Here is a 27193-nt window from a genome sequence, read left to right as displayed (position 1 = left end):
AGTACTCTTTACACCTCTGGTCATTTGACTAAAATTCAACTTAGTTTTAGTCAAAATGTAGTCATCAGGACTATTTAAAATACAATCCAGTTTTAGAAAACACAATGTTTGTAAAAATCAGTGTTAATTTGATTTAATAAACATTTGATTTAGCTTTAGTTATAGTCTTTTGACCTAACTTCTTAGTTTTACTAAAAATGGACCGGTACTCCTCACGACTATTTCAGTTATAATTTAGTTTTAATCAACTAAAATGACATTTAGAACATTTTTAATGATTCAATTACCATTTATCAACCTGATATTGGATGGTAATAATGTTTGTAAATTCACACAGACAGATTTGATGTGATCAATTGGCAACATCACATGATCACATGAGTACTGATTGGATTTCTCCAATGTGGCAAAAATATATTATTATTATTATTAGTTATTAATTTTATTTCATGAATTTATTTTAATTAATCATAGTAGCAGGATGTAAGCCTATATTTGGGCGTGCAGCTTGTTTGCTGTACTTTGATTTCGTACTTTGAATGTTTGAATTTTTAATCAATATTTTGTTGAAATGGGGCAGATTTTGTTATTATTATTCTTCATTTTCTTCCTTTTATTCAAAATGGAAGATTTTATGTTTTATGTTTATTTGTCTTGGCTCTGAGTTTGATTCCCAGAGTGGAGTTAAGGACATTTCTGTGTGGAATTTGCATGTTTTCACTATTTAAAACTTACATCTATTCAAATACACTTGACAATGTTTAAGGAGAATTGAGCATTTAGCGTCATGTTTGTTTCTATTATATCATTTATTTTCTTTCCTTTTTTTCTTTCTTTTTAGCAGTAACAGAACAAATCAAACAAATGTGATGTTTTCTCACCTTACACCCATCTTACAGTCCATCACGCATGGGAAGTCAAACTCAGCCAGCAGATCCTCCATCTGGTTGTACCTCTGGCCGTCCTTTTCGATGTCTCCATGGTAACCGGGGACATACGGACGAAGGATGTCTTTCATCAGGAGGGACAAACAGCGTTGCTCACAGTCACAGTGTTTCTGAGACGACGAAACCGTAGAAAATGTTTTACTTTTCACTTAGAATAAAAATAGAGAAAAATGGTGAAGAGGGTCTTACTTTTAATATGCGTCCATTAGCACCTGCCTTGAAACTTCCTGTTAAAACGAAATAAAGTCTCATTTTAATTACATAGCTGTTGTAAAGAAAGATGTTTAAATGGGATGACAAATACATCCCCTTAACAAAAGACAGCATAAGACACACTTTTACTTTGATACAGTTTACTGTGATGCAGTCACAGGAAGCATCATGAGACCAATCCATGACTGTATGTCTCCTACCTGCGTGTCCAGCCAGTTGGATCCATGGATATTTTTTCTTAAAGGACATGACAAACGGCGACCACGAGTGGACCATGTTTTTAATCTTCTTCCAAGACTTGTGCTACAAAACACAGGCAGTGGTTATACGTTATATATTCTAAATAGGCTTTTTAAGTCATGCTGCTAGAATTCAAATTGAAACCATTACACAATAGGTTAGGGCAGTGTTTCTCAAATAGGGCTACATGTACCCCTAGGGGTACGCAATGGTACTGCAGGGGGTACATGAGAGAGAAAGAGAGAGTGTAAAATTAACAAATAAAGTGTCAGTCCAAATCATAAAAAATTAGGAGCCACTAAATCAGTGTTTTTCAACCTTAGGGTCAGGACCCCATGTGGGGTCGCCTGAAATTTCTGAAAAATTAAAATAGATTTTTGAAATTTTATTTATTTATTTTTTTAAATGCAAACAACACAATCTTAGACAACAGTTTTTCTATACTTTTGCGTTGGGAAATATAAAGCTAGTTCAACTGAAATACAGTTAAAAAAAATGTATCTGAGCTCAAACATGGTCAAAAACTAATTCTAGAAAAAAATATTTTTGGGGTCGCCAGAAATTCTTGATATCAAAATGGGGTCACGATCCAAAAAGGTTGGGAACCACATCACAATAATGTTTTTTTCCACTTATTTACAAAATGAGATTCTTTAAAACGTGTGTTATCACTCGTTCATTCCATTATTATGTTCTATAGTTGTTTTTAAGTAGTTTTCTATAAGGAAAATGTTGTAGTCGGACAAAGGAGGAACTTGAGCTAATAAAGTTTGAGAGCCATTGGGTTAGTGCAGAGGTAGGCAGCTATTATCACAGTGGGGCCACAAAAATGTGCTTGTTTGAAAGGAAGGTCACATGATCAACATTCATGTCAGCATTTAGAATAATGAGCCACCTGAGCATTAATACAGGAAAAAACAAAGCGTTTTTATACTAATTTTTTCTGTCATTCTATGTATGTTTGTTGTATTTGCTCGTTGTAAGGCATTTTGTGCATTTCTGTTGTCCTTTTGTGTATTTTTCGTGAAAAATACATGTTTTTTGGAGTCATATTGTGTATTTGTGCTGCAATTTGGCTTGTTTGTTAGTAATGCGGGTTTGCTGAGTCATTTTTTTGTGTTTTTCTCGTCTTTTTGGATACTTTTGTTGTCATTTTCTGTAATTTTGTATATTTTTCTGAGTCATTTAGTGTATTGTTCATTTTTGTAGTCGTTTTCCAATCTAATCCACTTTATTTATATAGCACATTTAAACAACATAGTGTTCCCAAAGTGCTGCACATGAGATCATAAAAACAATAAAGCCAAAACAATACAAATGAGCTCCACCACTAAAACAATAAATAGACATAAAAACACATTAAAAACAACAAATAAGAATAAAATGGTTTAAAATAATAAATAGAACTAAAACAGATTAAAATAATAAGTAGAGTTCAAACCAATTAAAAAACAATAAAACAAATAAGAACAATAAACAATAACTGTATTTTCCTGAAATTTTGTAATTCTTTGTTTTTTTTAAGTATTCTTGTTCTTGTTTTGTATTTTTCTGTCATTTTGTACATTTACTTGTTGTGGCCCCTGAGCCGCCAGTTCCCTGGGTTTGGGGATAAATTGGGTTTTATAGATGTAACGTTCAGCTCTTTCACACGCATGCACGCAAACACACACACGGAACATTAACATACACACATTTACACACACAAATACATGGTGGGGTCTCCCTGAGGCCAACAGGAGCTCCCAAAGCACTCACACTTTCTTTTTTGGGTTGTTTTATAACATGTAAGTGAACTCTGGAGCCCTTAGCTGGGGGAGGGAAGGGTAAGGGTTTCCCTGGCCAAGGTCTTTAACACACACACACACACACACACACACAGGCAGGCAGGAGAACCACGTCACTTATCTAAAAGCTCTCCCTGCTCACTGTTTGCGTCAGTGAAAACATGTTTTCTTCTTCTCTCTCCATCATTTCACTTCAGTGGCTTCTTTGTTTGCGATAGACATTTGTCAAAGACACATATTTGAGTTTACGGCATAGCCAAGACAAACAAACCTAAAGTTTAGCAATTTGCATTAAGCCTCAAAATAACCTAACATAGGATATTTGAAGCGTAAAAAAGCTATCACCGCATGCATCTCACTGTTGCAAGACGTCACCGTGGTAACATGTTAAAGCCTCCAATGCTTTTTATTCCTGCTGCATTACATCAGATGGAAAACTTCCACTTCTTGTTCCATGGGTTTAAACAAAACCTGGTTTCACCCGTTGCCAGTGGATACAAAATGGAAAATCCACATCTTATTAGGAGGCCACAGCTGTCCGTGAATAGGTGCACTAAGGGTTAAAATGTCTCATACACTAAAGATTTCCTTTGTTCCGTGGACACTTGGAGACATAATATTATGTCAACAAATAAGTGTAGAAGAAGAAGAAGGAGATGAAAAGAGAGAACGTGGAAGATAAGAACAAAGAGCACCATAGAAGGAGACGTATAGCCCATGTCACATAATCTGGACCTGATGAAAATTCATCAGAAGATTGCATGACTATCTATGGTTACATGCAAACACACTCACATGCACGCACGCACACACACACACACACACACACACACACACATGCACACATGCACGCACACACACATGCACGCACACATGCACACACATGCACACACACACACATGCACGCGCGCATTTGAAGATACACCTTTCCCTGTGCGAAGCAGTGAAGAGTCACATGAGGGGATTTTCTTTGCTTCAGTGGAAGCTTGATGGAAAAAAAAATAACCCCCCTCCACCAAACCGACCACTAGTAACAAATGTGTCGATCACATGGTGGAAACTAACAAAAAGTTTGGTCAGCTGAAGTGAGCCTCATGATCAGCAGGTAGACGCTCTGCGTTTGGAGGGTTTTAGTTTTTAAAACAAAAGTTTTGTTTTGTTTATTTTGATTTGATGAATAAATCAAAATTAAATTAAATTCAAATAAATTAAATTAAATTAAATTAAATTAAACTGAATTGAATTGAATTGAATTGAATTGAAATAAAATAAAATAAAATAAAATAAAATAAAATAAAATAAAATAAAATAAAATAAAATACATTACATTACGGATTATTATTGTTTAGCGGGCACAGAGTGGACTGGTGCTCTACAGGTACAACTCTTACCTCTTCATATCTTCCGTAGTATTTAAAAGGCTAAAATAAGAGCAATATGATATGTTTGCACTTTTAAAGGAAATAAAAGGCTTTTTTTAAACAGTATTCATGCTATATTTCGAGGCATGAGGAATTGAAAAACCAGCCAACAGAAGCAATCAGCTATGATATTACAAATGATTATGAGTAAACAGCTACGATCAACTGTCAGATGATGGATATGATTATCATATCATTGACTTCGGGGAGACACAGTGACATTATACAATATTCCGTATATTATGAGAAAGACCACCGAGATGTTGAGCTGAGAGATAATTCCTATTTTACTGTACTTTAGCGTTTAGCAAGAGAGCAAGAGAATTAGGCTACAGCTTGGTGAGCAGCCAGGGTACACACTCATTATACCACACTGCCCACTGACAGCTGTGGTGTGAGCTGAGAAGGGCAAGAAAGTGGGAAAATAGAAAAACATGGAGAAAGTGTGAGTAATAGCAAAAAAAATTATATTTAAGAGCTGTTAAAAGAGATCAAGCTAAATATCTATCGCTTTTGTGCAACATCATTGAAATTCAAGCAGATCCCCTGTCAAATATCTCCATGAAGAGGATTAATAATGCATTAGAAGAGCAGGGAATCCAAATTGATGGCATTAATTGATATAAAGTGTAACCGTTTGCACAGGGGACAGTACCTGAGGTTGACTGCTGCTGAGATGGATGATGGTAATGACAAAGATAGCTCCAACTGACACAACAACACTCCAAACCGAACAAAGCCATGCAGACCACATAATGAGCGATGAATTGGACCAGGCTAAACTACGGTAATCTGTCCAGCTGTCCTGCGATGCACCCAAACTCTGAGTTGGATTCTCCTCTTTCTCTGCCTTTCGCTGTACATAGACTGACAATCGTGGGTCATTTGATTGGCAAAACAGAGGGGAAAACACAATCTGGACATGCAAATACCATCACAGGTCAGAACTTTTGAACCACACAGACTAAAGTAAGTGCATACGATTACGTTTCGAAAGGTTTTAGTCAGAGAAAATTAATGTACATGAGTGCTGGATTTTGAAGATGCAAAGGTATTATTGGGTACACGGGTATTGTGGAAATAAAAAAAAGCTTTATTCCACACTTCCTTTTCTTTCTCATATCAAAATTTTGTTGGCCATTAGTGTAAAAAGGTTCTCTCATTCAGGGGAACAAGGGAAGCCTATCCCATGCAGACACATGGACGATGGAAATCCAATGTAATACTTGCAGTAATAACATATTCAAACTCCTGTAAGCACTTATAGAATAATAAAGTCTCCTTGTATTGACTCCTATCTTTGCTCTTTTACTTAAGTCATTCATTTACATCACTGGTTCTCAAACTTGTTTGGCTCAAGTACCCCGTTGTCTTATTTCAGAATCCAAGTCCCTTTGAGTACGATAAAAAAAACAACTATAGAGCATAATGATGGAATGAATGAGTGATAACAGACATTTTCAAGAAGCTAACTTTGCAAATAAGTGAAATGAAACAGTATTTAGTGCCTCCTTAATAGATTTATTTGTAGTTTTTAATCATTTCATGTCATCTCCCTCCTGGTGTGGGACCAAAATTGACCAGTGTGTTCTAATCAAGATCATTTTCGTCATGTTTATTATTACTAGTACAGTGCCCGTCGGAAGTAGAGTTGTCAATTATGGCTAAATGAGTATGTGTTTGAAGGTTGGATGTACAAAGAGGTGTACATACTCTGTACTCTGTAGTGTTATAAAGGGGTATATTTGCGGGTGCAAAGTAAAATAGCGTGTGCAATTTCCCTGGTTTAATTCTACGTGACATGCGCATAACAACGGTGTTTGTTTTTTTTTTACTCATTTTTATATTTTTTTTCGTTTGGTGTATTTTTCTGTAATGTATGTTATTTGGAGTCATTATGTGTATTTTTCTATCTTTCAGTTGTCTTTTTGTGCATTTTTTTTAATTATTATTGTTTTTGTTGCCATTGTAGTTGTCGAGGAGAAATTCGCTCTACAAACACACACATGCAGACCTTTCTTGCATAGATACTGTAGATGGATGGATGGATGGATGGATGGATAGATAGATAGATAGATAGATAGATAGATAGATAGATAGATAGATAGATGGATCGATGATCATTTTAAACCAAAAATGCACATTATTAAAACACTATATTTTTAATGCTTTTATTTATCTAAAGTACCTCCTGTAGTGCCATTGCGTACCGAGAGGGGTACACATACCCCCATTTGTGAAACACTGCTTATCATTTTGTGCTAATGGTGTCTTAGCTTCTCCTTTATCCTATTGTAAATTGTTTTGCACTAAGCAAACTTTGTCTCTCTTCTTCCTCCAAATTCCTCCAAATGGGAATGTTTTTGAAACTATACCAACTAACTATAATAATTAGTCCCCTTTTCTGTATCAAATATAAACATGGTTTAAACTACAGACGGTATATATGCTTCTATTAACTATGTTTCTCTCTTTTTTTACTGTGTCTCATATTATTATTTCATCTGCTATCTCTATCACCAGACGAGCTGGATGACAAGAGGAGAGCAGGATCAACAGCAAAGTTTCCACTGAGAGAGAGAGAGAGAGAGAGAGAGAGAGAGAGAGGAAATGCTAAGCAAAGGAACTTCTTACAGACAAGAAGTGGAAGGGGGGGGGTGCTGCTTGTCTCAGCTACAGTATTTTCCACATCCGCCGCTGACTACAAACAATGCAGATGGGCTGAAAAAAAAAAAAAGACCTTGCCCTGTGTAAACAACAGGCAAAGCACAGAGAAAACAAAGAAAAGGAGTACTAAGGAAAAGGGTTTGGACAATTACTGTCCCTAAAACTGTGCAAGAGGTCATGTAAATGTGAGGGGGAACTGACGCATGTTAGTGTTTTTGAAAGCGACAGCACAGAGGAAACAATGAGCTTAATGCTCACCACACAGTGCCATCACTGTTACAAAAAGCCTCTCCTTCTACCGTCTGAGACGGCCAACGTTTAGACTGAGTGAGAAAACACATAATCGCACACAGGCCGACAACAATCTAGCACTCAGACTCAATTAAAGTGCAGGGAGTGTAATTTAGGCTACAGCAAGCTGGGAGGTTGTCTGATAGAACTCTTAGCAACCAAGGCAGAGATTGGCCCATAGAAAGAAAGACACGAGAAGAGAAGGGCTAAGTAGCTAAGAGGAAGAAAAGTTGAAAAATAATAGTGATATAGTCGTACAGTTCAGTAGTAGAACTGCTTTCCACATTTATGCTACAACAGAACAAAAAGGTGTTTGTCTGACTTTTGATCTAAGCTTGTCTCTTAAAACTAAAGCTAAAGTAAACAAACTGACAAACTTCAGTGTTTTTTAAAAAAAAATCCTGTTTACAATCCCATAAAACATTTGGTCAAGTGTATTTTTAATAGGTTTCTTCTGTGTTTACTAAATAGTGTCTACAGCAGGGTTTCCCCAATGAGTGGATCACACACTGACACAATGCTCTTTCAGAATAAATGGCAGTTTTAACAGCAAGCAGGCATGTCTTCTACTTCCACACACGCACACACACACTCGCACACGTATGCTGTCTCACACAAAAACACCAATTTAAGAACTGACTACTGGTGTTTCCCCATCTCACTGTCAACTAAGCGAGTGCACTGCATGCACACAGAAGTTTAACACACACCCATTAAGACACACACGCACGCACACACACACACACACACACAGCTGTGAGAGGGAAACTCGTTTTGACGTCACAGAGTTGCTAGGATACTTGCTGCCGCGGTAGTGAACATTTTCCACTGCAGTGCAAACAGAGTTTGGGTTTGTGTGTGTGTGTGCGTGTGTGTGTGTGTGTGTGTGTGTGTGTGTGTGTGTGTGTGTGTGTGTGTGTGTGTATCTGTGGTCACGTGCACGCTTCAACATGTCTACTTTTATTTTATGTCAATTCACTTGAGGCGCATTCGTGAACGTAGAAATGAGCGTGGGTTATTTGTAGTATTAGAGCTGAGCTCAGACCCACTGGTGGATTACAGTGGGATGAAATGCGAACAATTAAATTTCGGGTCAGTGCGTGCATGCACTTTCAAAAGGATGTGAGTCGAGATGTCCGTGTTACACTTTCTGAAACTACAGGGTTACACGCAGTGCAACTTTCCATCAACAGAAGTGTTGTATGCGCACAGATATGCACACATTAGTAAAACTGCAGCTACGTTGTACAATTACAGCAGTATAAGTGTAGTGTTAACTTACATATTTACAGATTTTAATAGAAAACAATCATTTTAAATAAAGGCTGACTTGCAGGAGATAGCAAGTGTAACCTGAGCCCCTATTTAGAGCAGGGCAGCACACACAGCGCACCTAAATGCCGAGTCTATTATAATTGTCAATTATTTGAGGTGTGAACAGAAGGTGTGTCTTCCCTGAAAGAAAGGCGGAGCACGATCATACATCAGCTGCAAGCTGTCATTATTCACGGGTGTGGCTCAGTAAGGTAAACCTGCCCGAAGGGAGAGGCGGAAAGGGTGCCTGCAGCTGTCCTCAGTAAGAGCTCATTCAGCATCTCGCAAGGACAACCACCGTGCCCCGGACCAGTACCGTGGACCATTTGGTACCACGTTGTGCACCAGAGTTACACTAAGTTATAAAGATGTTCACAGATTCCACTTCCTTGCATTGATATATCTTGATCAAATGGTGGCACAAGCACAATCTCTTGGTGTAACACAACATCGTTCAGAGCTGTTTTCATCATTTTGACAATGATATCAATGAGCTGTGAAGCAAGAGCAGAGTGGGCAGGGACCGTCTCCAAAGTGCAACACTTTTCACTTTTGCAAATTCAACAATAAAATAAATAACTTAACTTTTCTATAGTTTATGTTGCTCTAGAAAATCTATATAAATTCTTGCTATAAATAATTGTCACTGTTGTAATTTCTTACAACGCGCTGCAACACCTGATTTGTAGGAATTGCCCGCAACAGTCCAGGGAGCAAAACGCTAATTTGAGAAAGAAAAGTGTAGCGCATAGCTGTACTTTAGATGACAGAAACCGGGGCCCAGATGTTTTAATTCTTTCAGAATGAAATTTATGCAAACCCAAAATGTGAAACAAATTAATCATCTCTCTGTCATCTGATAAACCCGTGAAATCAGTTACGATGCTGTTGTTTTTATCCCCAGGCTATTGTTACTAAATCTCCTAAAAAGAGAGACGATGGGTTGGATGTGCGTAGTTTTTTGTGAAGTAAAAATATGTATTACACAATTTAAGGAAGAGCAAATTAAAATGTTTACTCAATGTAATGTGGGAGGCTACTATTGGATTAGGTTAGAGTCCTGGATGATGTTGGAAAATGGGGTGGTTTCCTGTCTTGTAGGCAACAAGTACCGTGGGTTAAGCATTTAGTTCATACACTTAAAACTAGGTTAGGCAGTTTAACGACAGGAAATTCTCAGTTTAGTCTGGAAACACTCGTCATCAAGTTAGCAAATGGGTGTGCTACTGTATCAATTTGACCCGTACACAAAGCGCAGTTTTACCTGCTTTTACCTTTATAGGCGGCTTAGAGAAAAGGAATTGTGTCGCTGTTTTTCCAGAAGAACAAGTTGTATCATGCTGTAGTTGGATATTTGTCTAAGAAATGAATGTTTCTTGAATTATTCAAAAGGTTTCACAGGTTTTTTTTAATTATTATTATTGGTGATATCAGCACCAATAGGCAACCAAAAAAAAAAAAAAAATGAAATGCATGGGGTTAGAATTTTAAGCAAAATCGACACTTAAGATAAAACCTACACCTGCGCTTGTATGCGTGCATCTGTTTTTCACATATTCATGCGATCATTTAATGCGCTTTGCTCAGTTTCACAGTCAGTTTTGTGCTGTCATTGTTTGGCACACATTCCATCTCTCCTAGTTGTGTCCTTTCTTGTCTGTCACAGCCAGTTGCTCTCACAAGCTCTGTTTTCTCTCTGTATCCATCCACTTCTCCATCTCTCGCCACTCTCCTACATACCTCCCACACAAGGCAAGCATGCTTTATGTGTCTCTGCATGTATGTCTTTGCTGTTTCTACTGCTTTTATAAGTACATTTCAAACACCTATAGCAAACTACACGAAATTACACACATTTGTATTATTCATATTATTACAAGATAAGATAATCCTTTTTTCATCTCGCAATGGGGAAATTTACAGTGTTACAGCAGCAAAGCAGGATGGCAGAAGTTAATTAAATATATATATATATATATATATATATATATATATATATATATATATATATATATATATATACAAAATAGTTGAAAAGAGCCAGCTATAGGAAGAAATTAATGCCACAACACCTTAAAATGCTAAGCATTAGTGGCTGCCTATTTTAAATGAAAAAGAACGAGCGGAAATATGCAAAAAGCATTATTTAAATTCTTAACCAAATATTTTTAACAAATCATTTGAGATGCGGGACACTTAAAAGAGCTGGGATATTGATATAAGGAGGGGTGTTTGATCAGCTAAAAAAGTATATTTAAAAGCAAATAACTAATAATTTCATTGAAAGTGTTTGCACAGAGAAGATACAGTCACGTTATTTCAGTTGTACAGACACACACACACACACACACGGTAAATTCTCTCCATTCCTATTTTTTTCTCTTACTGTGTGCATTTTTTTTCTCTCACTTTGCTTTTCACACCTCTTTTGAGCACAGACACACACACACGCGCGCGCACACACATACACACACACAGACCCACACATATAGTTCAAAGTCAGGAGCTAACTGTGGGTGTATTCAGGCTTTTGGGAATGAGACCATTTTCACACTGAAGCACTCAGAAACATGTGCAGACACATTCATTGGCACGCTAAGCTATCTAATGAGAGGTAACTTAAATCAACCCACTTAGCCTGAGGCGACACAAGTGCTCGATGCATTTCTTCAATTTTACGACTCCTGTTTCCCTCATCGGTTTAGACTGTTGTTTACACATCACAGCTTCTACTATGCTTTTTATGACTTTATATAGACTTTATATATTCTGCTTAAACTCCAGAAGCTGATATTCAGGTTCATCCAGAGTTTTCCTCAGGAATGTTTCCATCTCACTATACTAAGATTAGAAAACATAAAAAAATAAATACCAACACTCACAAAGGGAGGAGGAACAATCTATCTTTCCCTTATTGTCTAATTGCCATTGTTATAAACATGTAATAAACGCACCAGATTCTGAAATTATTACAGCTTCTTAATAATCTTTCTGTTGAGAAATATGTAATTTAAATATAAATGTCTAGATGTAAAGCTATAATCTAGTGTACAATATCTTTGCTGATTTTATTATTAACTCTTCTCACAGTCACTGGTAAATGCACAAGTTTCTGTATGATGCTAACTTTCGTTAATTTATTTTTTTTCATAAAACTTTAATTTAATCGTTTCATCCAAGATCTTTTACGTTGCGCATGCGCTGATAGACAAAAATCATTTTTAATGCTTTTTTGGTTTAAATTAATTTCTATTACCTTCCTCTTTACTTTCTTTTAGTAAAATATGTCTTAATACAATTGAAGTTTGAATTTCGATGAAAGGAAAGTCAAAAAACCAAAACAAAAACACATTAGATACAGTATATAATCAATGCACTTACTTTCTAAGAAACAGATTTTGACGGCAAACAAAAATAAACTGAAATTAATGAGCCCGGTAAGTTCATTTTGTCTTCTTTTTTTAAATATATGTTAAGGTTTTGTTTATTCAGGCAAGGTTTTTCAGGAAATTTGATCTCCTGACATGTTTCAACAGTCATATCACCTCTGAGGAAGACTGGCAGTTGACAGTCGAAACACGTCAGGAGACAAAATTTCCTGAAAAACCTGAAAAAGTCTGAATAAACGAAAACCTTAACATATGAAATTAATGAGCCAGCGGGATTTGAGAAAAGTTCATTTCAAAATAGCAACGCTGATGGCAAAAGTTATGAAATATCAGTAAAGGTTTTCATGCACAAGCACTGGATTAGATCGAACATAAAAGTAAAATAAATCACTGATTTAGTTGTGTGTGAGTGATAAATATGCTAATGAGGCACTTACTGCTCTTTGTTGGGAGCTTAGGGCCACAGGGCTCAGGAGCTGTTCTTCTTTCTCTGTGTCGCTGGAGATATCCTCCTCAGACTCTTCCCAGGAGGAAGAGAAGCCAGCCGAGGAGGTAGAGGAAGAGGAAAGCTTCCTGAGAGGTTGATTGCAGAAGTGTGAACCGATTGGAGACTCCGTGACGCCGTGTTCTGTGACGATGACGGCAGGAATAGCAGGAGGAACGGCAGTCCATTCACATTTAACTGTTGGGTTGCTTTCCACTTCCTCTTTTTCTCCCCTTTTTGCTCTCTTTGCTTCTCCTTCGGTTTCCTCTCCTCCATCCATCGTAGCATCCTTTTCCGTTGTTCCAGGTGAGTCCTGGACAGGCCGTCCTTCTAAACACTGAGTTTGCGTTGCTGATAGTGAGTGGCAGTCATTCTGTTTGATCAGTGTGTGGCTCTCAGTGTCACTGCTGTCCCTCTCAGCCTCGCTCTTTCTATTAATGTCCACCGTTTCCTCCTCTTTTCCTCTCCCGTTTTGGACAACAGCGGGAACTTTGGGCTGCAGTGGGTGGGTCATTGAGCATTCAAGAACTGTGTTTCCTCCTTGGTTGAGATGAGAAGACGTTTGACAAGTTGTTCGTCGAGGAGAGCGTGGGCTGCGCTGGAGTTCACTGTTTAGCACCTGGGCACGAATCCCTGATATGTGAGCTTCGAAAATGCCCACTTTCCCCCTGACCTAAAAAGAAAAACCAGAGAAAAGATGGACTTTATTCCAAAATGAAATAAAACAGTTAAAAAGCTCAACCCCTCCAAAAGTTTTTTCAAGCTGAAAATAAGCCACTGAAGAGTCATCACCTCCACGTTTTGCAGCTCCCTGTGAATCTGCAGCAGCTGTGCCTGGCGTTTTTTCTCCTCTCGCCTCTCTCCTCCTCCTGCTTCTCCTCCCCTTTCCTCCCGCCTGCCACCTTCCTCCCCGTCCTCACTGCCGGGAGAGCTCAGGCGTCGGATGCGCTGACCGACATTGACTCCGAGGAGCTCTGGGCTTCGTGGAGACGGAGGCCAAGGGCGAGACGTGGTGGAGATTGGGGAAAGCGGAGACAAAGGAGGGAAAACAAAGGTTTCACCCGGAGATCTTGGGCTTGTCTAGAAGACGATAAAACAAAGTGGGATTAGAAGAATATTGGGAGCATCTTCTCCTGAACATGTAGTCAGTTATATTTTGATGATGAACTTCTAAAGAAGAAGAAGAAGAAGAAGAAGAAGTGAAAAACCTATATTTAACCCTTGGAGCATCTTTGTGACCAAAAGTGACATTTTGGGTGTTTTTATTTGTTCAGCTCTCAATATTCCGGTCTAGTTGTATGAAATTTTGCCACTATTGTTTTTTTTTATTTGCTTAATTTCAAAGTCCTGTGTATTGGAAGTGTATAGAAATGGAGATATGCATCTTACTGACACGTAGTAACCTCATGACCAAATTTGCCACATTGACTCCCATTGTAACCACACATTTTTTATATACCGTAATCATGACATATCATAATCCTAATAGATCAAAGCCTCTACCTTCAAAATAAAGAGAAAACACAGTATGTTTTAGGAGTAATGACTCACTACCAACCACAGACCATTGTATAAAGTTTTAGGGAAATTTCAGTGAAGGCCTGGATTTATTATTTTATTTAAAAAAAAAAATACAAGGTGTACAAGTGTATTTTTTTCTTTAAAACTATCCTTGTGCCAAAAATAATAATGCATTAAATTAAATTCTGCTATCGACTAATGACACGGTCAAGGCTGTAATATTTTCATCAAAAATGTTTCACTTTGGCCCTCATTTTTTGAAATATTGCATTATATATTTACCGGTAGTGTTATTGCTGCTGAAAAATTAGAGGTTCTCATAATAAAAAGTCCATAAAAACATAAAAAGGTTTTGAAAATGATAATAAATGTGATATCCATGGTCGGTCTGATGTAGTTTAAATGATCTGATGCGATGGAAGTACAAAAAAAAAAAATCATGTAAGTACATTTTTATTGCACTTTTATGAGTTTGTATGTAAATGAAAAGGGTTAAAGACAGTTCTGACTGAGCTACCTTGGGACTCGTTGGGCTGTGAAGACCTCCGGCCAGTGGCCCCCCTCCCAGTAGCTGACAGTAGGTGCTCCGTTCAGGAACTGGCAGCACAGGCCGGGCGACTGGGCTGGCTCTGGATCGAGATGCAGTACTTGAGGGGCCTGGCTGGGTTTGAAACTGGTTACTGTGGTGGAAAAGAAAAGAGCTGATTGATATTCTATCAATGCATTTCAAGGCTTAAGTAGAAATTGTTATTTCCCCAATGGCTGAAGAAATGAAAAGTGGATCTGATCATGGATTTTCAATAAAATCTAAATAAGTTTTGTGTAGGGGTGTGCATTGCCATGACGATACGATATATATCCCAATACTAAGCAATACAACATGGTTGGGGTCAATTACAATTACGTCTTCAATTAACCATGTTCAATCACAAATCAGTCATGATTACGATAAGCAACATTTTTTTCAATTACAAATGAATTATAATTATTATTTTTCCCCTGAAAATTTATTACAATTACGTTCTCAATTACTAAAGTTCAATTACAATTTTACAAATTTTTCTTCATGTAGCGTTGTATTGACTGTATTCGGTTTTACATCTGTGTATGTTGTTGTTTTAGCATCTTTACATTTATATTTTAGTGCATTTATTATCATATCTTTATGTCAAATTCCAACTAGGGACAAAAGTTAGAATTTAGCCATACATAGCTATAAACTCTTTATACAAAACATCAGTTACATTCATACTATTGCTACTCTGTAAAATTGTATCGTCCATATTAAAATATATATATATATTATATTCCAACCCTAACCCCTAACTCTTCTCGATAGAGGGAAAAATGGATATGAATCGTATTTTAATAATTGTTCACTATATATGTGTAAGCCATAGACCTGTTTTGTGTTTATTTAAATTGTAATTGACAGTTTTTATTACAATTACAATTACAAAGTTAATTATCTGAACTTAATTACAATTACATTATGATTACAACGGCAAAAGATTTTTAAAAGTACGATTATAATTACGACATAATTGTAATCAACAATTATGCAGTTATTATTATTATCATTATTAGAATTGACCCCAACCCTACAATACGATATATATATATATATAGCGATATCAAAAATGAAAAATTTCACCTGTACAAAATACAAAATGGTAACTAACTGTAATTGAAGTACCAACATCAAAAACATGTGGTTTGTTTATTAAACTGTGAAATTACATTCTTCAAAAAAAGTGTCTTTTGCTTCAACAAAAGTTCTTAAATTATTTTAAAAAATAAAGTAACCACATACATCTATAAAAGTGCCCAGTATGTTTTATGAAAAAAAGTGGACTCATCTTCCAAGCTAAAATGCATTGAGGAGTGAGGTCGTTTAACCAGGTCTTACATGGTTCACCGACACCTACGCCTAGCGTTAGCTATGCATGTTTTTGTTATTTCGTTAAAAAACAAAAACTATTTGGACATTTTTTTTTGGCTCAATATGATCATCACGCAGTGAAATATCAAGATATATCACCGAATTGATTTTTTTTCTTTTTGTGCACAGACCTGCACGTTGCATCATAGCAATGATGTCCTTCATTTCAAAAGAATAATAACAGGAGCTAATTCACCACTGTAGGTGTAATAAACATGATTAAAAAATTCTTTCCAGTAGTTACATACACAAAAACTACAATCTAGTCAGTCGGGTCTAACAGCTGCTGGGATGCATTAAGCTCTAGTAACCAAACATGTTTGAGGTATGCATTTCCTTATCTAATAGTTTGCTGGAAAACAGTCTTAAAACAAAAGGAGGGAGAGCAGATGTAAAGAAAAACTAAAAACAAACCTGTTCATAACTCGGAGAGCGTTCAGGGCAGATGCTGCCATCCCTGTGGCTGGAAAAAAGCTTTTGGGTGCTGGGTACACATCTGACAATCTCCCTTGATGCTCCAGTGAAGTCTGGAGAACGGCCTACACAGATTTCTTTGTCCAAAGTTGCAGCTTCGTAATCCTTCCCAATTTGAATTTGCCACTAAAATATGGAATAAAAATCATGTTTAACATTGTGACTGTCAACTAAAATGAAAAGATTACTTACAACAACAAAAAATAATGATACAGAATTTCTGGAAAGACATTTTTGTTTAAGTGTAAATTAAAATAATTATGAAAAAGCATGGCAGTCGATTAAGTCTTAAAATCCTTGTTAGTTTCTATTAATAAATACATTTGTGTCCCCATATGTGCCTTTTACAAAAACAAAATCCTTCATCTGGGTGATGAAATCTTATTAAAAGTTTAAAGTCCATTTTGTTTGTTGTGATGGTTAAAGTTCAGCCACATCAAATGCTCACAATCTCTTAATCTGCCTGACCCTTCACTAGCCCCTCGCTGTTTGTTTGAAACTACCTCAGCTCTAAAAATATCAAATCATAACAGAAAGGTAACATTCTTCCAGAGGGAAAACGAGGGAGTACCGTGGAAAAGTAAAGGAGAGAGAGATGAAGGGGAAAAGAAAAGATAAGGGGGAGGAAAAAGGGTGGCGGAGAGAATTGTGGGACGAAGGAAAGGAAACAAGCAACAAGATTTAAAATATGAGTATTAAGAAAATGAAGCAAAATGTGAATGTTCTGCTCCTTATTCTGTGTGAATGAAGATGATGCAAATTGACTGAACTGGGACGTCAAGTCAAGGCAGAACGCAACGCACAGAAACTGATCCGACCACTCCCCAAAAAAAAGCCCAATGAGTGGATTTAAGAGCCTTTTGAATTTTTCCCGTCATTATAAATGAATGGAATGGCTTAACATTAGCTAAGATTGTATCTTCCTGTCCATTCCAGGCTTCAAAATAATCAAAAAGCTTCTAATCCATCCGTCTATTTTTAATGTCAATGTGGATGCTCAGTATTTTCCCAATTTCAATTTGTTCTAAATTGAGGGCGTATTCGGATTTGTGTTTAAAACCATATACTTTAGATAAAATGAAGACGATAAAGGTTTAGAATGTTGCGATCACTTTTACAACATCCTATAACACTGTAAACCCAAATACGTTACCAGAACTCAAAAAAATTGAGTTGATTAACTTAAAAGTCAGAATTTTCCAGAACTTAAAAGGTTGAATGGCTACTTGTACATTTGTATAACAGTTACATTAAAGTGTTATATGAATGAAGTTTATTTTTTTAACATGTAATTACTTAATCATATTAAAGTGTACAAATGTAGTTCCAGTTACTCGAAATGTATTATTTAAAGTTAATCAAAAAAGGGAGAACATGTTACACCAACTTGATATTATTAAGTTAGTAGAACTTTTTCTATAACTTTGAGTATAAACTACTTCCATCCATCCATCTTCATACCCGCTTATTCCCGAGTATAAACTACTTATTCTATTTAATTAATTTGAATGTTGGGGTTTACAGCGTGTAACCCAGCAGATTATTTGCACTTCACATTACCTACTGTATAATAAGAGGTTATTTGATTATTGCCAACAAGGCATGTGAGAGATGATAAAAGCGTTCCAAGGAAGCTAAATATTTCTGTTATGAAATGTTGGAAAAATCCGACTTGACTAAACACGCAACTGAAGTTTTACATCACGTTATGGCATTTCTAAGCAATTACCCTAAAGATGAAGAAGAATACTCCCTCGACCGTCCTAAGTCAACTATTTCTATCCTGTAGTTTAACTTCAGTGGTGAAATAGTATTCTCAACGTGTGCTCCACTGCCAGAAAATACCTTGTTTGATTCTAGATAAGTTAGGAGGACACAAGGCTGTGAACCACGAGGCAAACATGGGATTTCCTTTTTAGTGAATGACGTAAAACTGAGCAAAAAAAAAAAAAGCAAACTGAACACTTTGTTACTTTAACCAGAACGATCTTTTTTTTTTTCCGCATTGCATAATCATCAGACACTATTAGCAGAGGTTTTCCATTAATGACGCAAGGGTTTGGAAAGCTTTAGGAGTGCTGGGTCAAAAAAAAAAAAAAAAGAAGGAGATAAATAAATATACAGGCTGCTTTAGCTCTGCTGCCCACTCTTAATCTTTCATGCAAAAGTTGTGTTTACTTTTTGTGGTGTAGCCTCGGTCAACACTTTCACACTGCATGCAAACCTAGCATTATTTTCTTTGCAATACAAAACTCTACGTTGTTATGAAGCATCAAAAATAAATTACTTCCCTTTAGACACAATATTTGTGTTATATTGGTTAGGTTTCAGGAAAAAAATCCTAATTTTATGTAACCCGTCTCCTCCTAAAACATGTTCACTGAGAACATTAAAATGCTAAATCAATAGCCGAACCTGTTTCTAATGAGTATTCGTTGCAAATAAATGCTAAATGCACATGTAGCGACGTAAACCATCTCTGCTATGATCACATTTTCAAACTGGTGTATCACTACTACTGCAATGGTTCTGCACGCAAACATCTTCAGAGAGTGGATTCTGCGTGGGACTCGAGCCGCCAACAGTCAAACTGTCCACCTGCCCACACAAGTAAACAACAAAATCAAACACAGTCCATAGAAAGGCAGAGAGGCTGTTGTTGGTGATGCTTGGAACTGGGATGGAACAGGCAGGTGTTAAAAGGACGGGCGGATGGATGGATGGCTGATTCTCATAGTGAGGCTGACATACACCTGTATGCTGAACGAGCGCCTCGTCACATTGGCAATATTTGATTTTCTTTTTGTTTCTGTGTGTTTAGAGTGGTTAACGCACAACCAATAAAAGTGATATTACATTTTAGATCTTCACATTTAATGCACCGGATGAGGTAATGCTAATAAAAACATATTTGTAAATGCTTTAAAAAAAAAAAAACATAATTTTATTACCAACATGAGCTTAAATCCACATTATTCACTACCATCACAATGCTCAGATGTCCTTAAATCTTAAGCTAAATACTAGAACACACCTTGAGATATTGTATATATGTATATATCCATCCTTTATCCGTCATATTTACTATTATTATTATAGTGTTTCTGTTTTTGTTTTTAATTTTTTGTTCTTTGCACCATCCACCAAGCTAAATTCCTTGTAAAAATTTTTTTAACTGTACTTGGCAAACAAAACTGATTATGAGATGGTTTTATTACACTGCGAATCAGATCATGAGGTTGCTATAACACTTTAATTAACCTGTACACAAATTGATCAACTAATGATGATGTGTTTATTATGGATTCACTTACAAATATAGTTATGTAAGATTGACTTTTCTTCAGATGTGGTTTTTCATACATTTTTTTGTATTTTTTTTTTTTTTTTTTAAGTGTATATACCTGAAATGTAGAATATGCAACAAATATTGCATATTATATTTGATCAGTATAGGAAGATAAAATAAATGATCATGTAGTTACAGTTTAGGCACAGCTGTTTATAACAGCTGTTGAACAGAATGTTTGTAGCAACACAAAACATGTATTGATCATCTTTTTATGGAATAACAGAAATGAGCAGAAAGCTGCAGGGTTAGTTACACAGTTGTAAATCATGACTCAGCTCACCACAGAACCATAGTTATTTCATTAAGCCTGTCTGATCCATAGAACTTTTACCTATGCCAGCTGATCCACTAGTGTTAAAATGTAGTGTTAATATGAGCAGATGTTTCACCTCAGCCCGTCCCTGCTGTCGGTGGCAGATACCGGTGAGGATGGAGGACAGCAGCCCTTTGTGCAGCGAAACTACTTCTTCTCCAATTCAGTCTGGGTTTCCTCTGGATATTCTTCTCAACGTCTTTTCACCGAAACTCCTCCGTTTCACGTGAAGTAAAAAGAGCTGGAGCCCGGGACATGAGGCTGTTTGTGGGAGGAAGACTTCAGAGAGTTTGCAGTGAGCTCCTCCGAGGCTCCAGTGAGGGTAAAGACTGCTGGGAAAGCTTGGCGTTGTCATGAGCAGTTCTGCTCCTCTGAGCTCGTAGTAAAGCGCTGTTTGTCAGAGTGGATGAAACCGGAAGCGAGGAAACTCTCTCTCTCTCTCTCTCTCTCTCTCTCTCTCTCTCTCTCTCTCTCTCTCTCTCTCTCTCTCTCTCTCTCCACCCTACTGTAATTAAACATAGACATTTGAGCACAACAAAGTGTACAAACTAACTTTTTTTCAACGGGGATGATGATAAATATAAAATTAATTATTTATTTATTTATTTGTTTTAAATTTTAATACAAACTGAATTTAATTTTTTATTATTATTTTTTATTTCAATGTATTTATATATATATATTTTCATATTCATTATTATTTGTTTATTTATTTTTATGATTATTAATATTTATTTTATTATTTTATTTTAATGTATTTTTACTTATTTTATTTTATTTTTAATTTTTTATATTTTTATATTCATTATTTATTTATTTATATTAATAATTGTTTATAATTTTATATTCATTATTTATTTATTTATTTATAATAATAATTGTTTATTTTCATTATTGTTATTTTTTATTTATTTTTTCTTAATTTTTCCACTTTGTCAGCACATGCTGTCAAAGGTCAACACTAAAGACAGCAATGCATGCTTTGTTATGACTATATTTTATTGCATAATTGTGACCATCACCAGCCCTCCCTAAGGAAGGGTAAGAAACGCTTTATTATGGGGAGGATGTAAAAAGAGGGCAGTGTTAGACCTGGGTGAGGGGGAAGGGAACAGGGATCAGGGAGTCAGGGTAGGAAAATGGGCAGTGTTACATCTAGGTGGGTGGGAAGGGAACAGGGAAGACGGAGTCAGGGTAGGAAATGGAAAGGGTGGGGAAGAGTTAACTGCTTTATAGTGAGAGTGAGATGTGATTTTATAATTGTGCATATTGTGCTTATTGTGTTGTGTAATCAGTTCAGCCAGTCTGGTGACAAGTGTGGAGCTTAAGTATAATGACGGTGGCCGTGAACAGAGGGAAGGAGTGAGTGGTTATACCTAAAACTGGTATTTGGGATCAACGTGTCTAAGGTTAAGCCCAGTACGAGTTTATCCCACAACCCAAGGCGTGCCAGTGCATCCATGACCAATGTTTGTGCAAGAACCGCTTCTGCAAACCCAAGCGCTAAGATGCAACCAGGCCAGCAGAAAGAGTGGGGGCCAAGGAGCCCCAGGCCACCCCACACAACCGAGCATCTCCCCAGACGCCCCGAGAACCCAAGCCGAGAGGCAGCCACCACCCCCCCACATACACCCCCGAGAAAGCCCCAAGGAGTTGAGAACCCAGCGCACTCCGCCACCGACCCCAACCCCAAACTCTATTTAATGTTAATTTTGAATTTAATTAATTCTTTCTTTATTTTCTATTTCGGACAAGGAAAATAAAAAGATAAAACCACAATTCAATTCCAGGATATACGTTCCCTAGGGAAAGATAGTGTTAATTTTCTTGGCTAAAAATTTTCATCATGGTTTACAAACGGCTGTGGGGTTTTTTTTTAATTTTTTTTTTTAAAGTGACAATAACTAGACTATGACTAATTTAAAAAAAATACATGTGAACAAAAACTCCATTTTTTGTCGACTAATAAAAACGAATTAATAATGTCCACATGTGATGAAATCCAATCAGAACTAAGGTTTTTTTTTATTTGGAAGGCATCCAATCAAAACTACTTTGTTATAAGGAAAGTGGAACAAGCCTTAATAATATCTCATATCAGGCTGATAAATGGTAATTGAAGCATTAAATACATAAACTCTAATGCTTTATATTTTAGTCGACAAAATCTATAACAGATTTAGTAGACTAAAGTAAAGTCTTGATGTCATTTAGCTGAAAAAATGCTGAATGGGAGAAACACATTACTCTCAAACAGCAGGAGCAGGTGACGGTGAGAGAAACACTCAGAACAAGTACAATAATGAGCAACTTTAGCTCACAAGTGTGGGAGCGATGCAGACTTCAATGAATGCCCTACAGGAGGAACACCAGTAAAGGATGCGTCTGCGTACTTTCAGAGGAAATTCTGCAATTTAAAGGAGGAAGAGTCGCCCTGACCCACAAAAGCACTGAGAACATGTCAAAGACTTTAGCCTTGAAACTTAAAGCAACACAGTGTAACTTTTGGCCACTAGGGGGCGCTAGACCTGTAACTTTCATGTCTGTAGCACTATCGCAAAAATCAGGGCCAGCCTCCCTTGTCTTTTGATTGTGTATACAGACAGTAGTTGACCTGTTGGTTGAAGAGAGATCATCGACTCACTATTAAAGAAAAGTAAAGTTAGTGTTATGTAAGTAGGAATTTGTCGCTTGCGTGAAATGCCTGAAGGTGCGTTCACACTGAAGTGACTGAAGCAATTAGATTACATTCAAATCAATGTAGATGACTTGACCTCAAGTCATCCCCCCTCAAGCGACGTGACTTGCGTGATTTGAGCGACTAGGTCAAGCGCGACCTCGTCACTCAAAATCGAAAAATTTGAACTTCTTAAGCTACTTAAAGTGACAACTCTTCTGTCCTTCACTGTCTGTAGGGCCGAGGCAGCAGCCCCTTCCTGCTCCCTCCCGCTACAGTGCAGACGGCTGCAGCAGAGGGCTGTACTACACTTCCTCAATTTATCGGAGCAAACACTATATTCTCATCCTTTAGTAACTCCATAAGTTGATCATTTAAACCATAAAAGCGGCGCTGTCTATGATAAGTGCTGTAAACATACGGCCGGAGAAGAAGGAAAAGAAGTTATCAGACCTCTCTCCTCTGTCACCACTTCTACACACACACACACACACACACACCCAAACACAGACACACTGTTCTCTGGTCATCGCGTCAGTGGAGCGATAAAGTGATGGAGTGACCAAAAAGCACCACTTAGTGAAAAACAGTAGCAAAAGCCTTAGCTCCATGAGTATGTCAGAGCATGTGGTCTTGTGACTGCCATAAAGTGAAGCGTTCACCAGGCATTATCCAGGTCACATGACCTGGCCAACGACGGTCTGTCGTCCCCAAACTTACATGGGCGGTATTTTAAGAGGGCAGCCCCACTCGGAGAATTGATACTGTCAAGCGCTGTTTATTGGCCTGAAGAATCATTTAAAATGACTCTTATGCATCAACTCTTTAGGTCACAAAGTCTGCGGTTTGACTTTAAGTCAGTTCTGTAAAAGTCAACTTCAAAACAATGACCAAGTCCAAGAGTTGGAAAGAACAAAAGAACTACCAACCCTAGAAGCTCATTCTAAAGATAAACAAAGGGAAGGCCGTGATGAAGAAAGCAGAGGAAGAAGCATCAGAGAGAAAGAAACAAGTGCAAAGAGAGAAGGAACAGCAAGAGAAAGAAGAGACTGAAGGAAACAAAGAAAGAAAGTAGGATTCTAGTGGGAATTCCATGGAGAATTCCATATTTCTAATAGCAAACAAAATTGCTATTTTTTAACTTGTCCAAGGGATGGAAATCCAAAAGAACTACCAACCCCAGAAGCTCTTCCTAAAGACGGACAAAAGAAAGGTTGCAGGATGAAGAAAGAACAGCAGAAAGAAGAGAAGGAAGCGACCAAAGAGAAAAAACGAGAGTATAGAGAGAAGGAGCTGCAAGAAAAAGAAGAGACTGAAGGAAACAAATAAAGAAAGTAGGATTCTAGTGGGAATTTCATGGATAATTCCATATTTGTAATAGCAAACAAAATTCCTATTTTTTTTAACTTAACTGCAGCACCAGTACATGTTTCACAAACAAAGAAATAAAATCACATACCTACTTATCCCTGTCCAGGAACGACTGCCTTTATGTATTTCATGTTGCAACTTAAGCGTCTCAACTTATCAATATACTTTCTCATCACTCATCCCATCTCATTGGTAACACAAGAAAGATAAAAGTTAATTCAGGTTTAATTACACAACACAATCATCTCTCATCTTATCATTTGAGATTTTACCGTAACGCTGAATACAAATATTCCATTCAACAAATAATGATAATCAAGACTCCACGGTTACATTTTTACATTGATTTATTGAAGGCTCTTCACTATCAGGGAAACAATCTGGCTTTTGAACAAACGCTTCATGTGGTTTAGTGACATTGGAAAAGTCCTTGTGATTTTCTGCGTCCATAATCAATTGGTTTCTCCATGTTTGCATAGCAGGGAGAAATGCAGGGCTGGAAAGTGATGATTTGACTGTGGGCGGCAATGAGGCTGTAGTAAAATGAATTTTCCACCCACAGAGGGCAATAAAGCCAACACAGACATTGTGATTGTGATGTCCCAGCATGACCGAGACATCATCAACATGAATCACTCGCTGATCAAAACAGGAAATCTACAAAGACATCCCATCGTTTATATGTTTTTGATGATATAGGTTACGTTTGTTGATTTTCTTTGTTTGCTGTACGGCACTAGTGATAAAATTTTTTAAAAAAAACAAAACATATATAATGTAAGCATGTATAATAATCACTGGTAAGTCACAAACATGGGTGCCTCGACTTTTTAAATATTTCCTCTTGTGTTTTGGGAACAACTGATTAGCTGACATATTTGGTCAGCTTTGTTTACAACTAATATATATATATACAACTTTAGCGAGCGATTTGTGACTGGCTATGCTAATCTAACAGATTGAGAGCTGTCTTTTTCACAAAACATTTCAAATTTCAAATTCAATCCCATTTTCAACATGAAAAACGTAATGTTCATCTTTATTTTGGAGGTAATTCACTGCAATATTTTATAATAGCATTTGTAAATCCATCTTTTGATGGGAACCGAAGGGTCGCCGGTTCAAGTCCCGGCGTGGACCAAAAAAAACAGAAGTTGTTCTGGTAGCTGGAGAGGTGCCAGGGCACTTCTTGAGCACTGCCCAGGTGCCCTTGAGCAAGGCACAAAACCACAAAACTGCTCCTTTCATTGTAAAGCGACTTTGAGTACCCATAAAATTGATGTATAATAATAATAATAACTCAAAATCTTTGACATCTTTCTGAAATGCACAGTGTATTCACCATGTCTCTATTTAGATCATTATTTTTTTGGTTCATTATTCATTCAGAAGTGATTCGATTAATAATGAATAAATACAAATCGAAATGTACTTGTAAAAAAATAAATTGTGACTTTATAACGTGTTTTTAAATTAGTGTATTTATTTTTAAACTGAACCAGAGGCATCAAACTGGTGGAGCGATGAGAAGCAGCTGCCCTCTAGTGGTCACTTGTGTTTATGCAGGCCAACAGAGAAACAACTTTTCAATCAAAGAAAAAAAGTGTTCAAATGCAGTCATTTGGTTCTCAAATATTTTTTTTTTTTTTTTTTTTTAATTTGAAGAATTTTTTTTTTTTTGGTTGAAATAATTTTTTTTTGATTGAAGCAAACTTTTTTTTGATTGAAGTGATTTTTTTTTTTTGATTGAATAATAAAGACACAAATCTACCTCATATACACAACCATCGGTGTGTTAAATAAACAGCAGCATTCTTACGTTTAAAAGTTCATCTTTAAACCACAGAAAGGCCCTACACAATGTGAAATGTATTTAGTGTACTGATATTTATTTAAAATTAATATATAGTTCGATGATTCCAAAGAAATGCCAAACCTATTTACCTCATGAGCCGTTTACTGTAATGGGAGATATTTTCAGACACTCATGAGAATGTATGAAAATCTCACAAATCATGAAATATTTGGACAAAAATATTTGATTGTGTTTCAAATGTTTGTATTTGTACAGTGTTCTGTATGCTTTTTTCCAACAAAACACAGTCTCAGCCTCTGTTTCAATGATGTGGACTGTAGTTTATTTTAGTTTATGTTCTAAACCTCTGGTATCATGTAACAGAGGACTAAAGCCAATCTGAAAAAAAAAATAAGGTCAAACTTTAAGAGCTTTAAAAATCATTAATGCACAGTATTTTATTAGTATCATCCAAAAAAATAAACCTAAAAACAACCTCAAACTGTCTAGTTTAAGGTGAGGTGAACCCAGATTTTTATCTTAAAGTCTGCATAATCCTGAACCCAAAAAGACTAAAATGCATTAATCAAAAACTAAATCCCTGCTATCGTACAGTACTATCTGTAACTCTGACACACACACACACACACCTGTGGAACAAGTTTGAGTGTCTTTACTGCTACTGACAAAATAAAGAACAAACAAACAAACAAACAACCACCTTTGTGTCTTCACCACATCCGCTGCTTCAACTTTTTTCACCATTAGTTTCCTTTTTATCTTCATGTGCATCTCTACCTCTCTTTTTTCTTTCATTATCTGACACCTGAACCAGGAGTTTAGAGTTACACACACACACACACACACACACACACACACACACACACACACACACACGCACACACACACACACACACACACACACAGCATGTGTGTGTGTGTGTGTGTGTGTGAGAGAGAGAGAGAGAGCAAGGAAAGCTCTGGTTTACATTACA

General features: G+C 36.7%; 1 protein-coding gene across 1 annotated transcript in view; it reads right to left on the bottom strand.

The window, feature by feature from the left end:
* Positions 1–20729, bottom strand: part of LOC114457716 (inositol-trisphosphate 3-kinase B) — a 28507-nt gene extending 7778 nt beyond the window's left edge. Inside the window, exons 1-8 of the mRNA XM_028439744.1 lie at positions 20432–20729; positions 16631–16816; positions 14792–14954; positions 13546–13833; positions 12707–13426; positions 1361–1463; positions 1137–1174; positions 882–1057 (exon numbers count right to left, since the gene is read on the bottom strand). Coding sequence (XP_028295545.1) covers positions 882–1057; positions 1137–1174; positions 1361–1463; positions 12707–13426; positions 13546–13833; positions 14792–14954; positions 16631–16671 — 1529 coding nt within the window. The 5' untranslated portion in view covers positions 16672–16816; positions 20432–20729. The remainder of the gene's footprint in view (positions 1–881; positions 1058–1136; positions 1175–1360; positions 1464–12706; positions 13427–13545; positions 13834–14791; positions 14955–16630; positions 16817–20431) is intronic.
* Between the last annotated feature and the right edge of the window lie 6464 nt (positions 20730–27193).

This window comes from Gouania willdenowi, chromosome 24, assembly GCF_900634775.1.
Source record: "Gouania willdenowi chromosome 24, fGouWil2.1, whole genome shotgun sequence".
In the NCBI taxonomy this organism is placed as follows: domain Eukaryota; kingdom Metazoa; phylum Chordata; class Actinopteri; order Blenniiformes; family Gobiesocidae; genus Gouania; species Gouania willdenowi.
The sequence above is the reverse complement of the archived record's forward strand: the minus strand, read 5'-3'. Positions and strand labels throughout refer to the sequence as shown.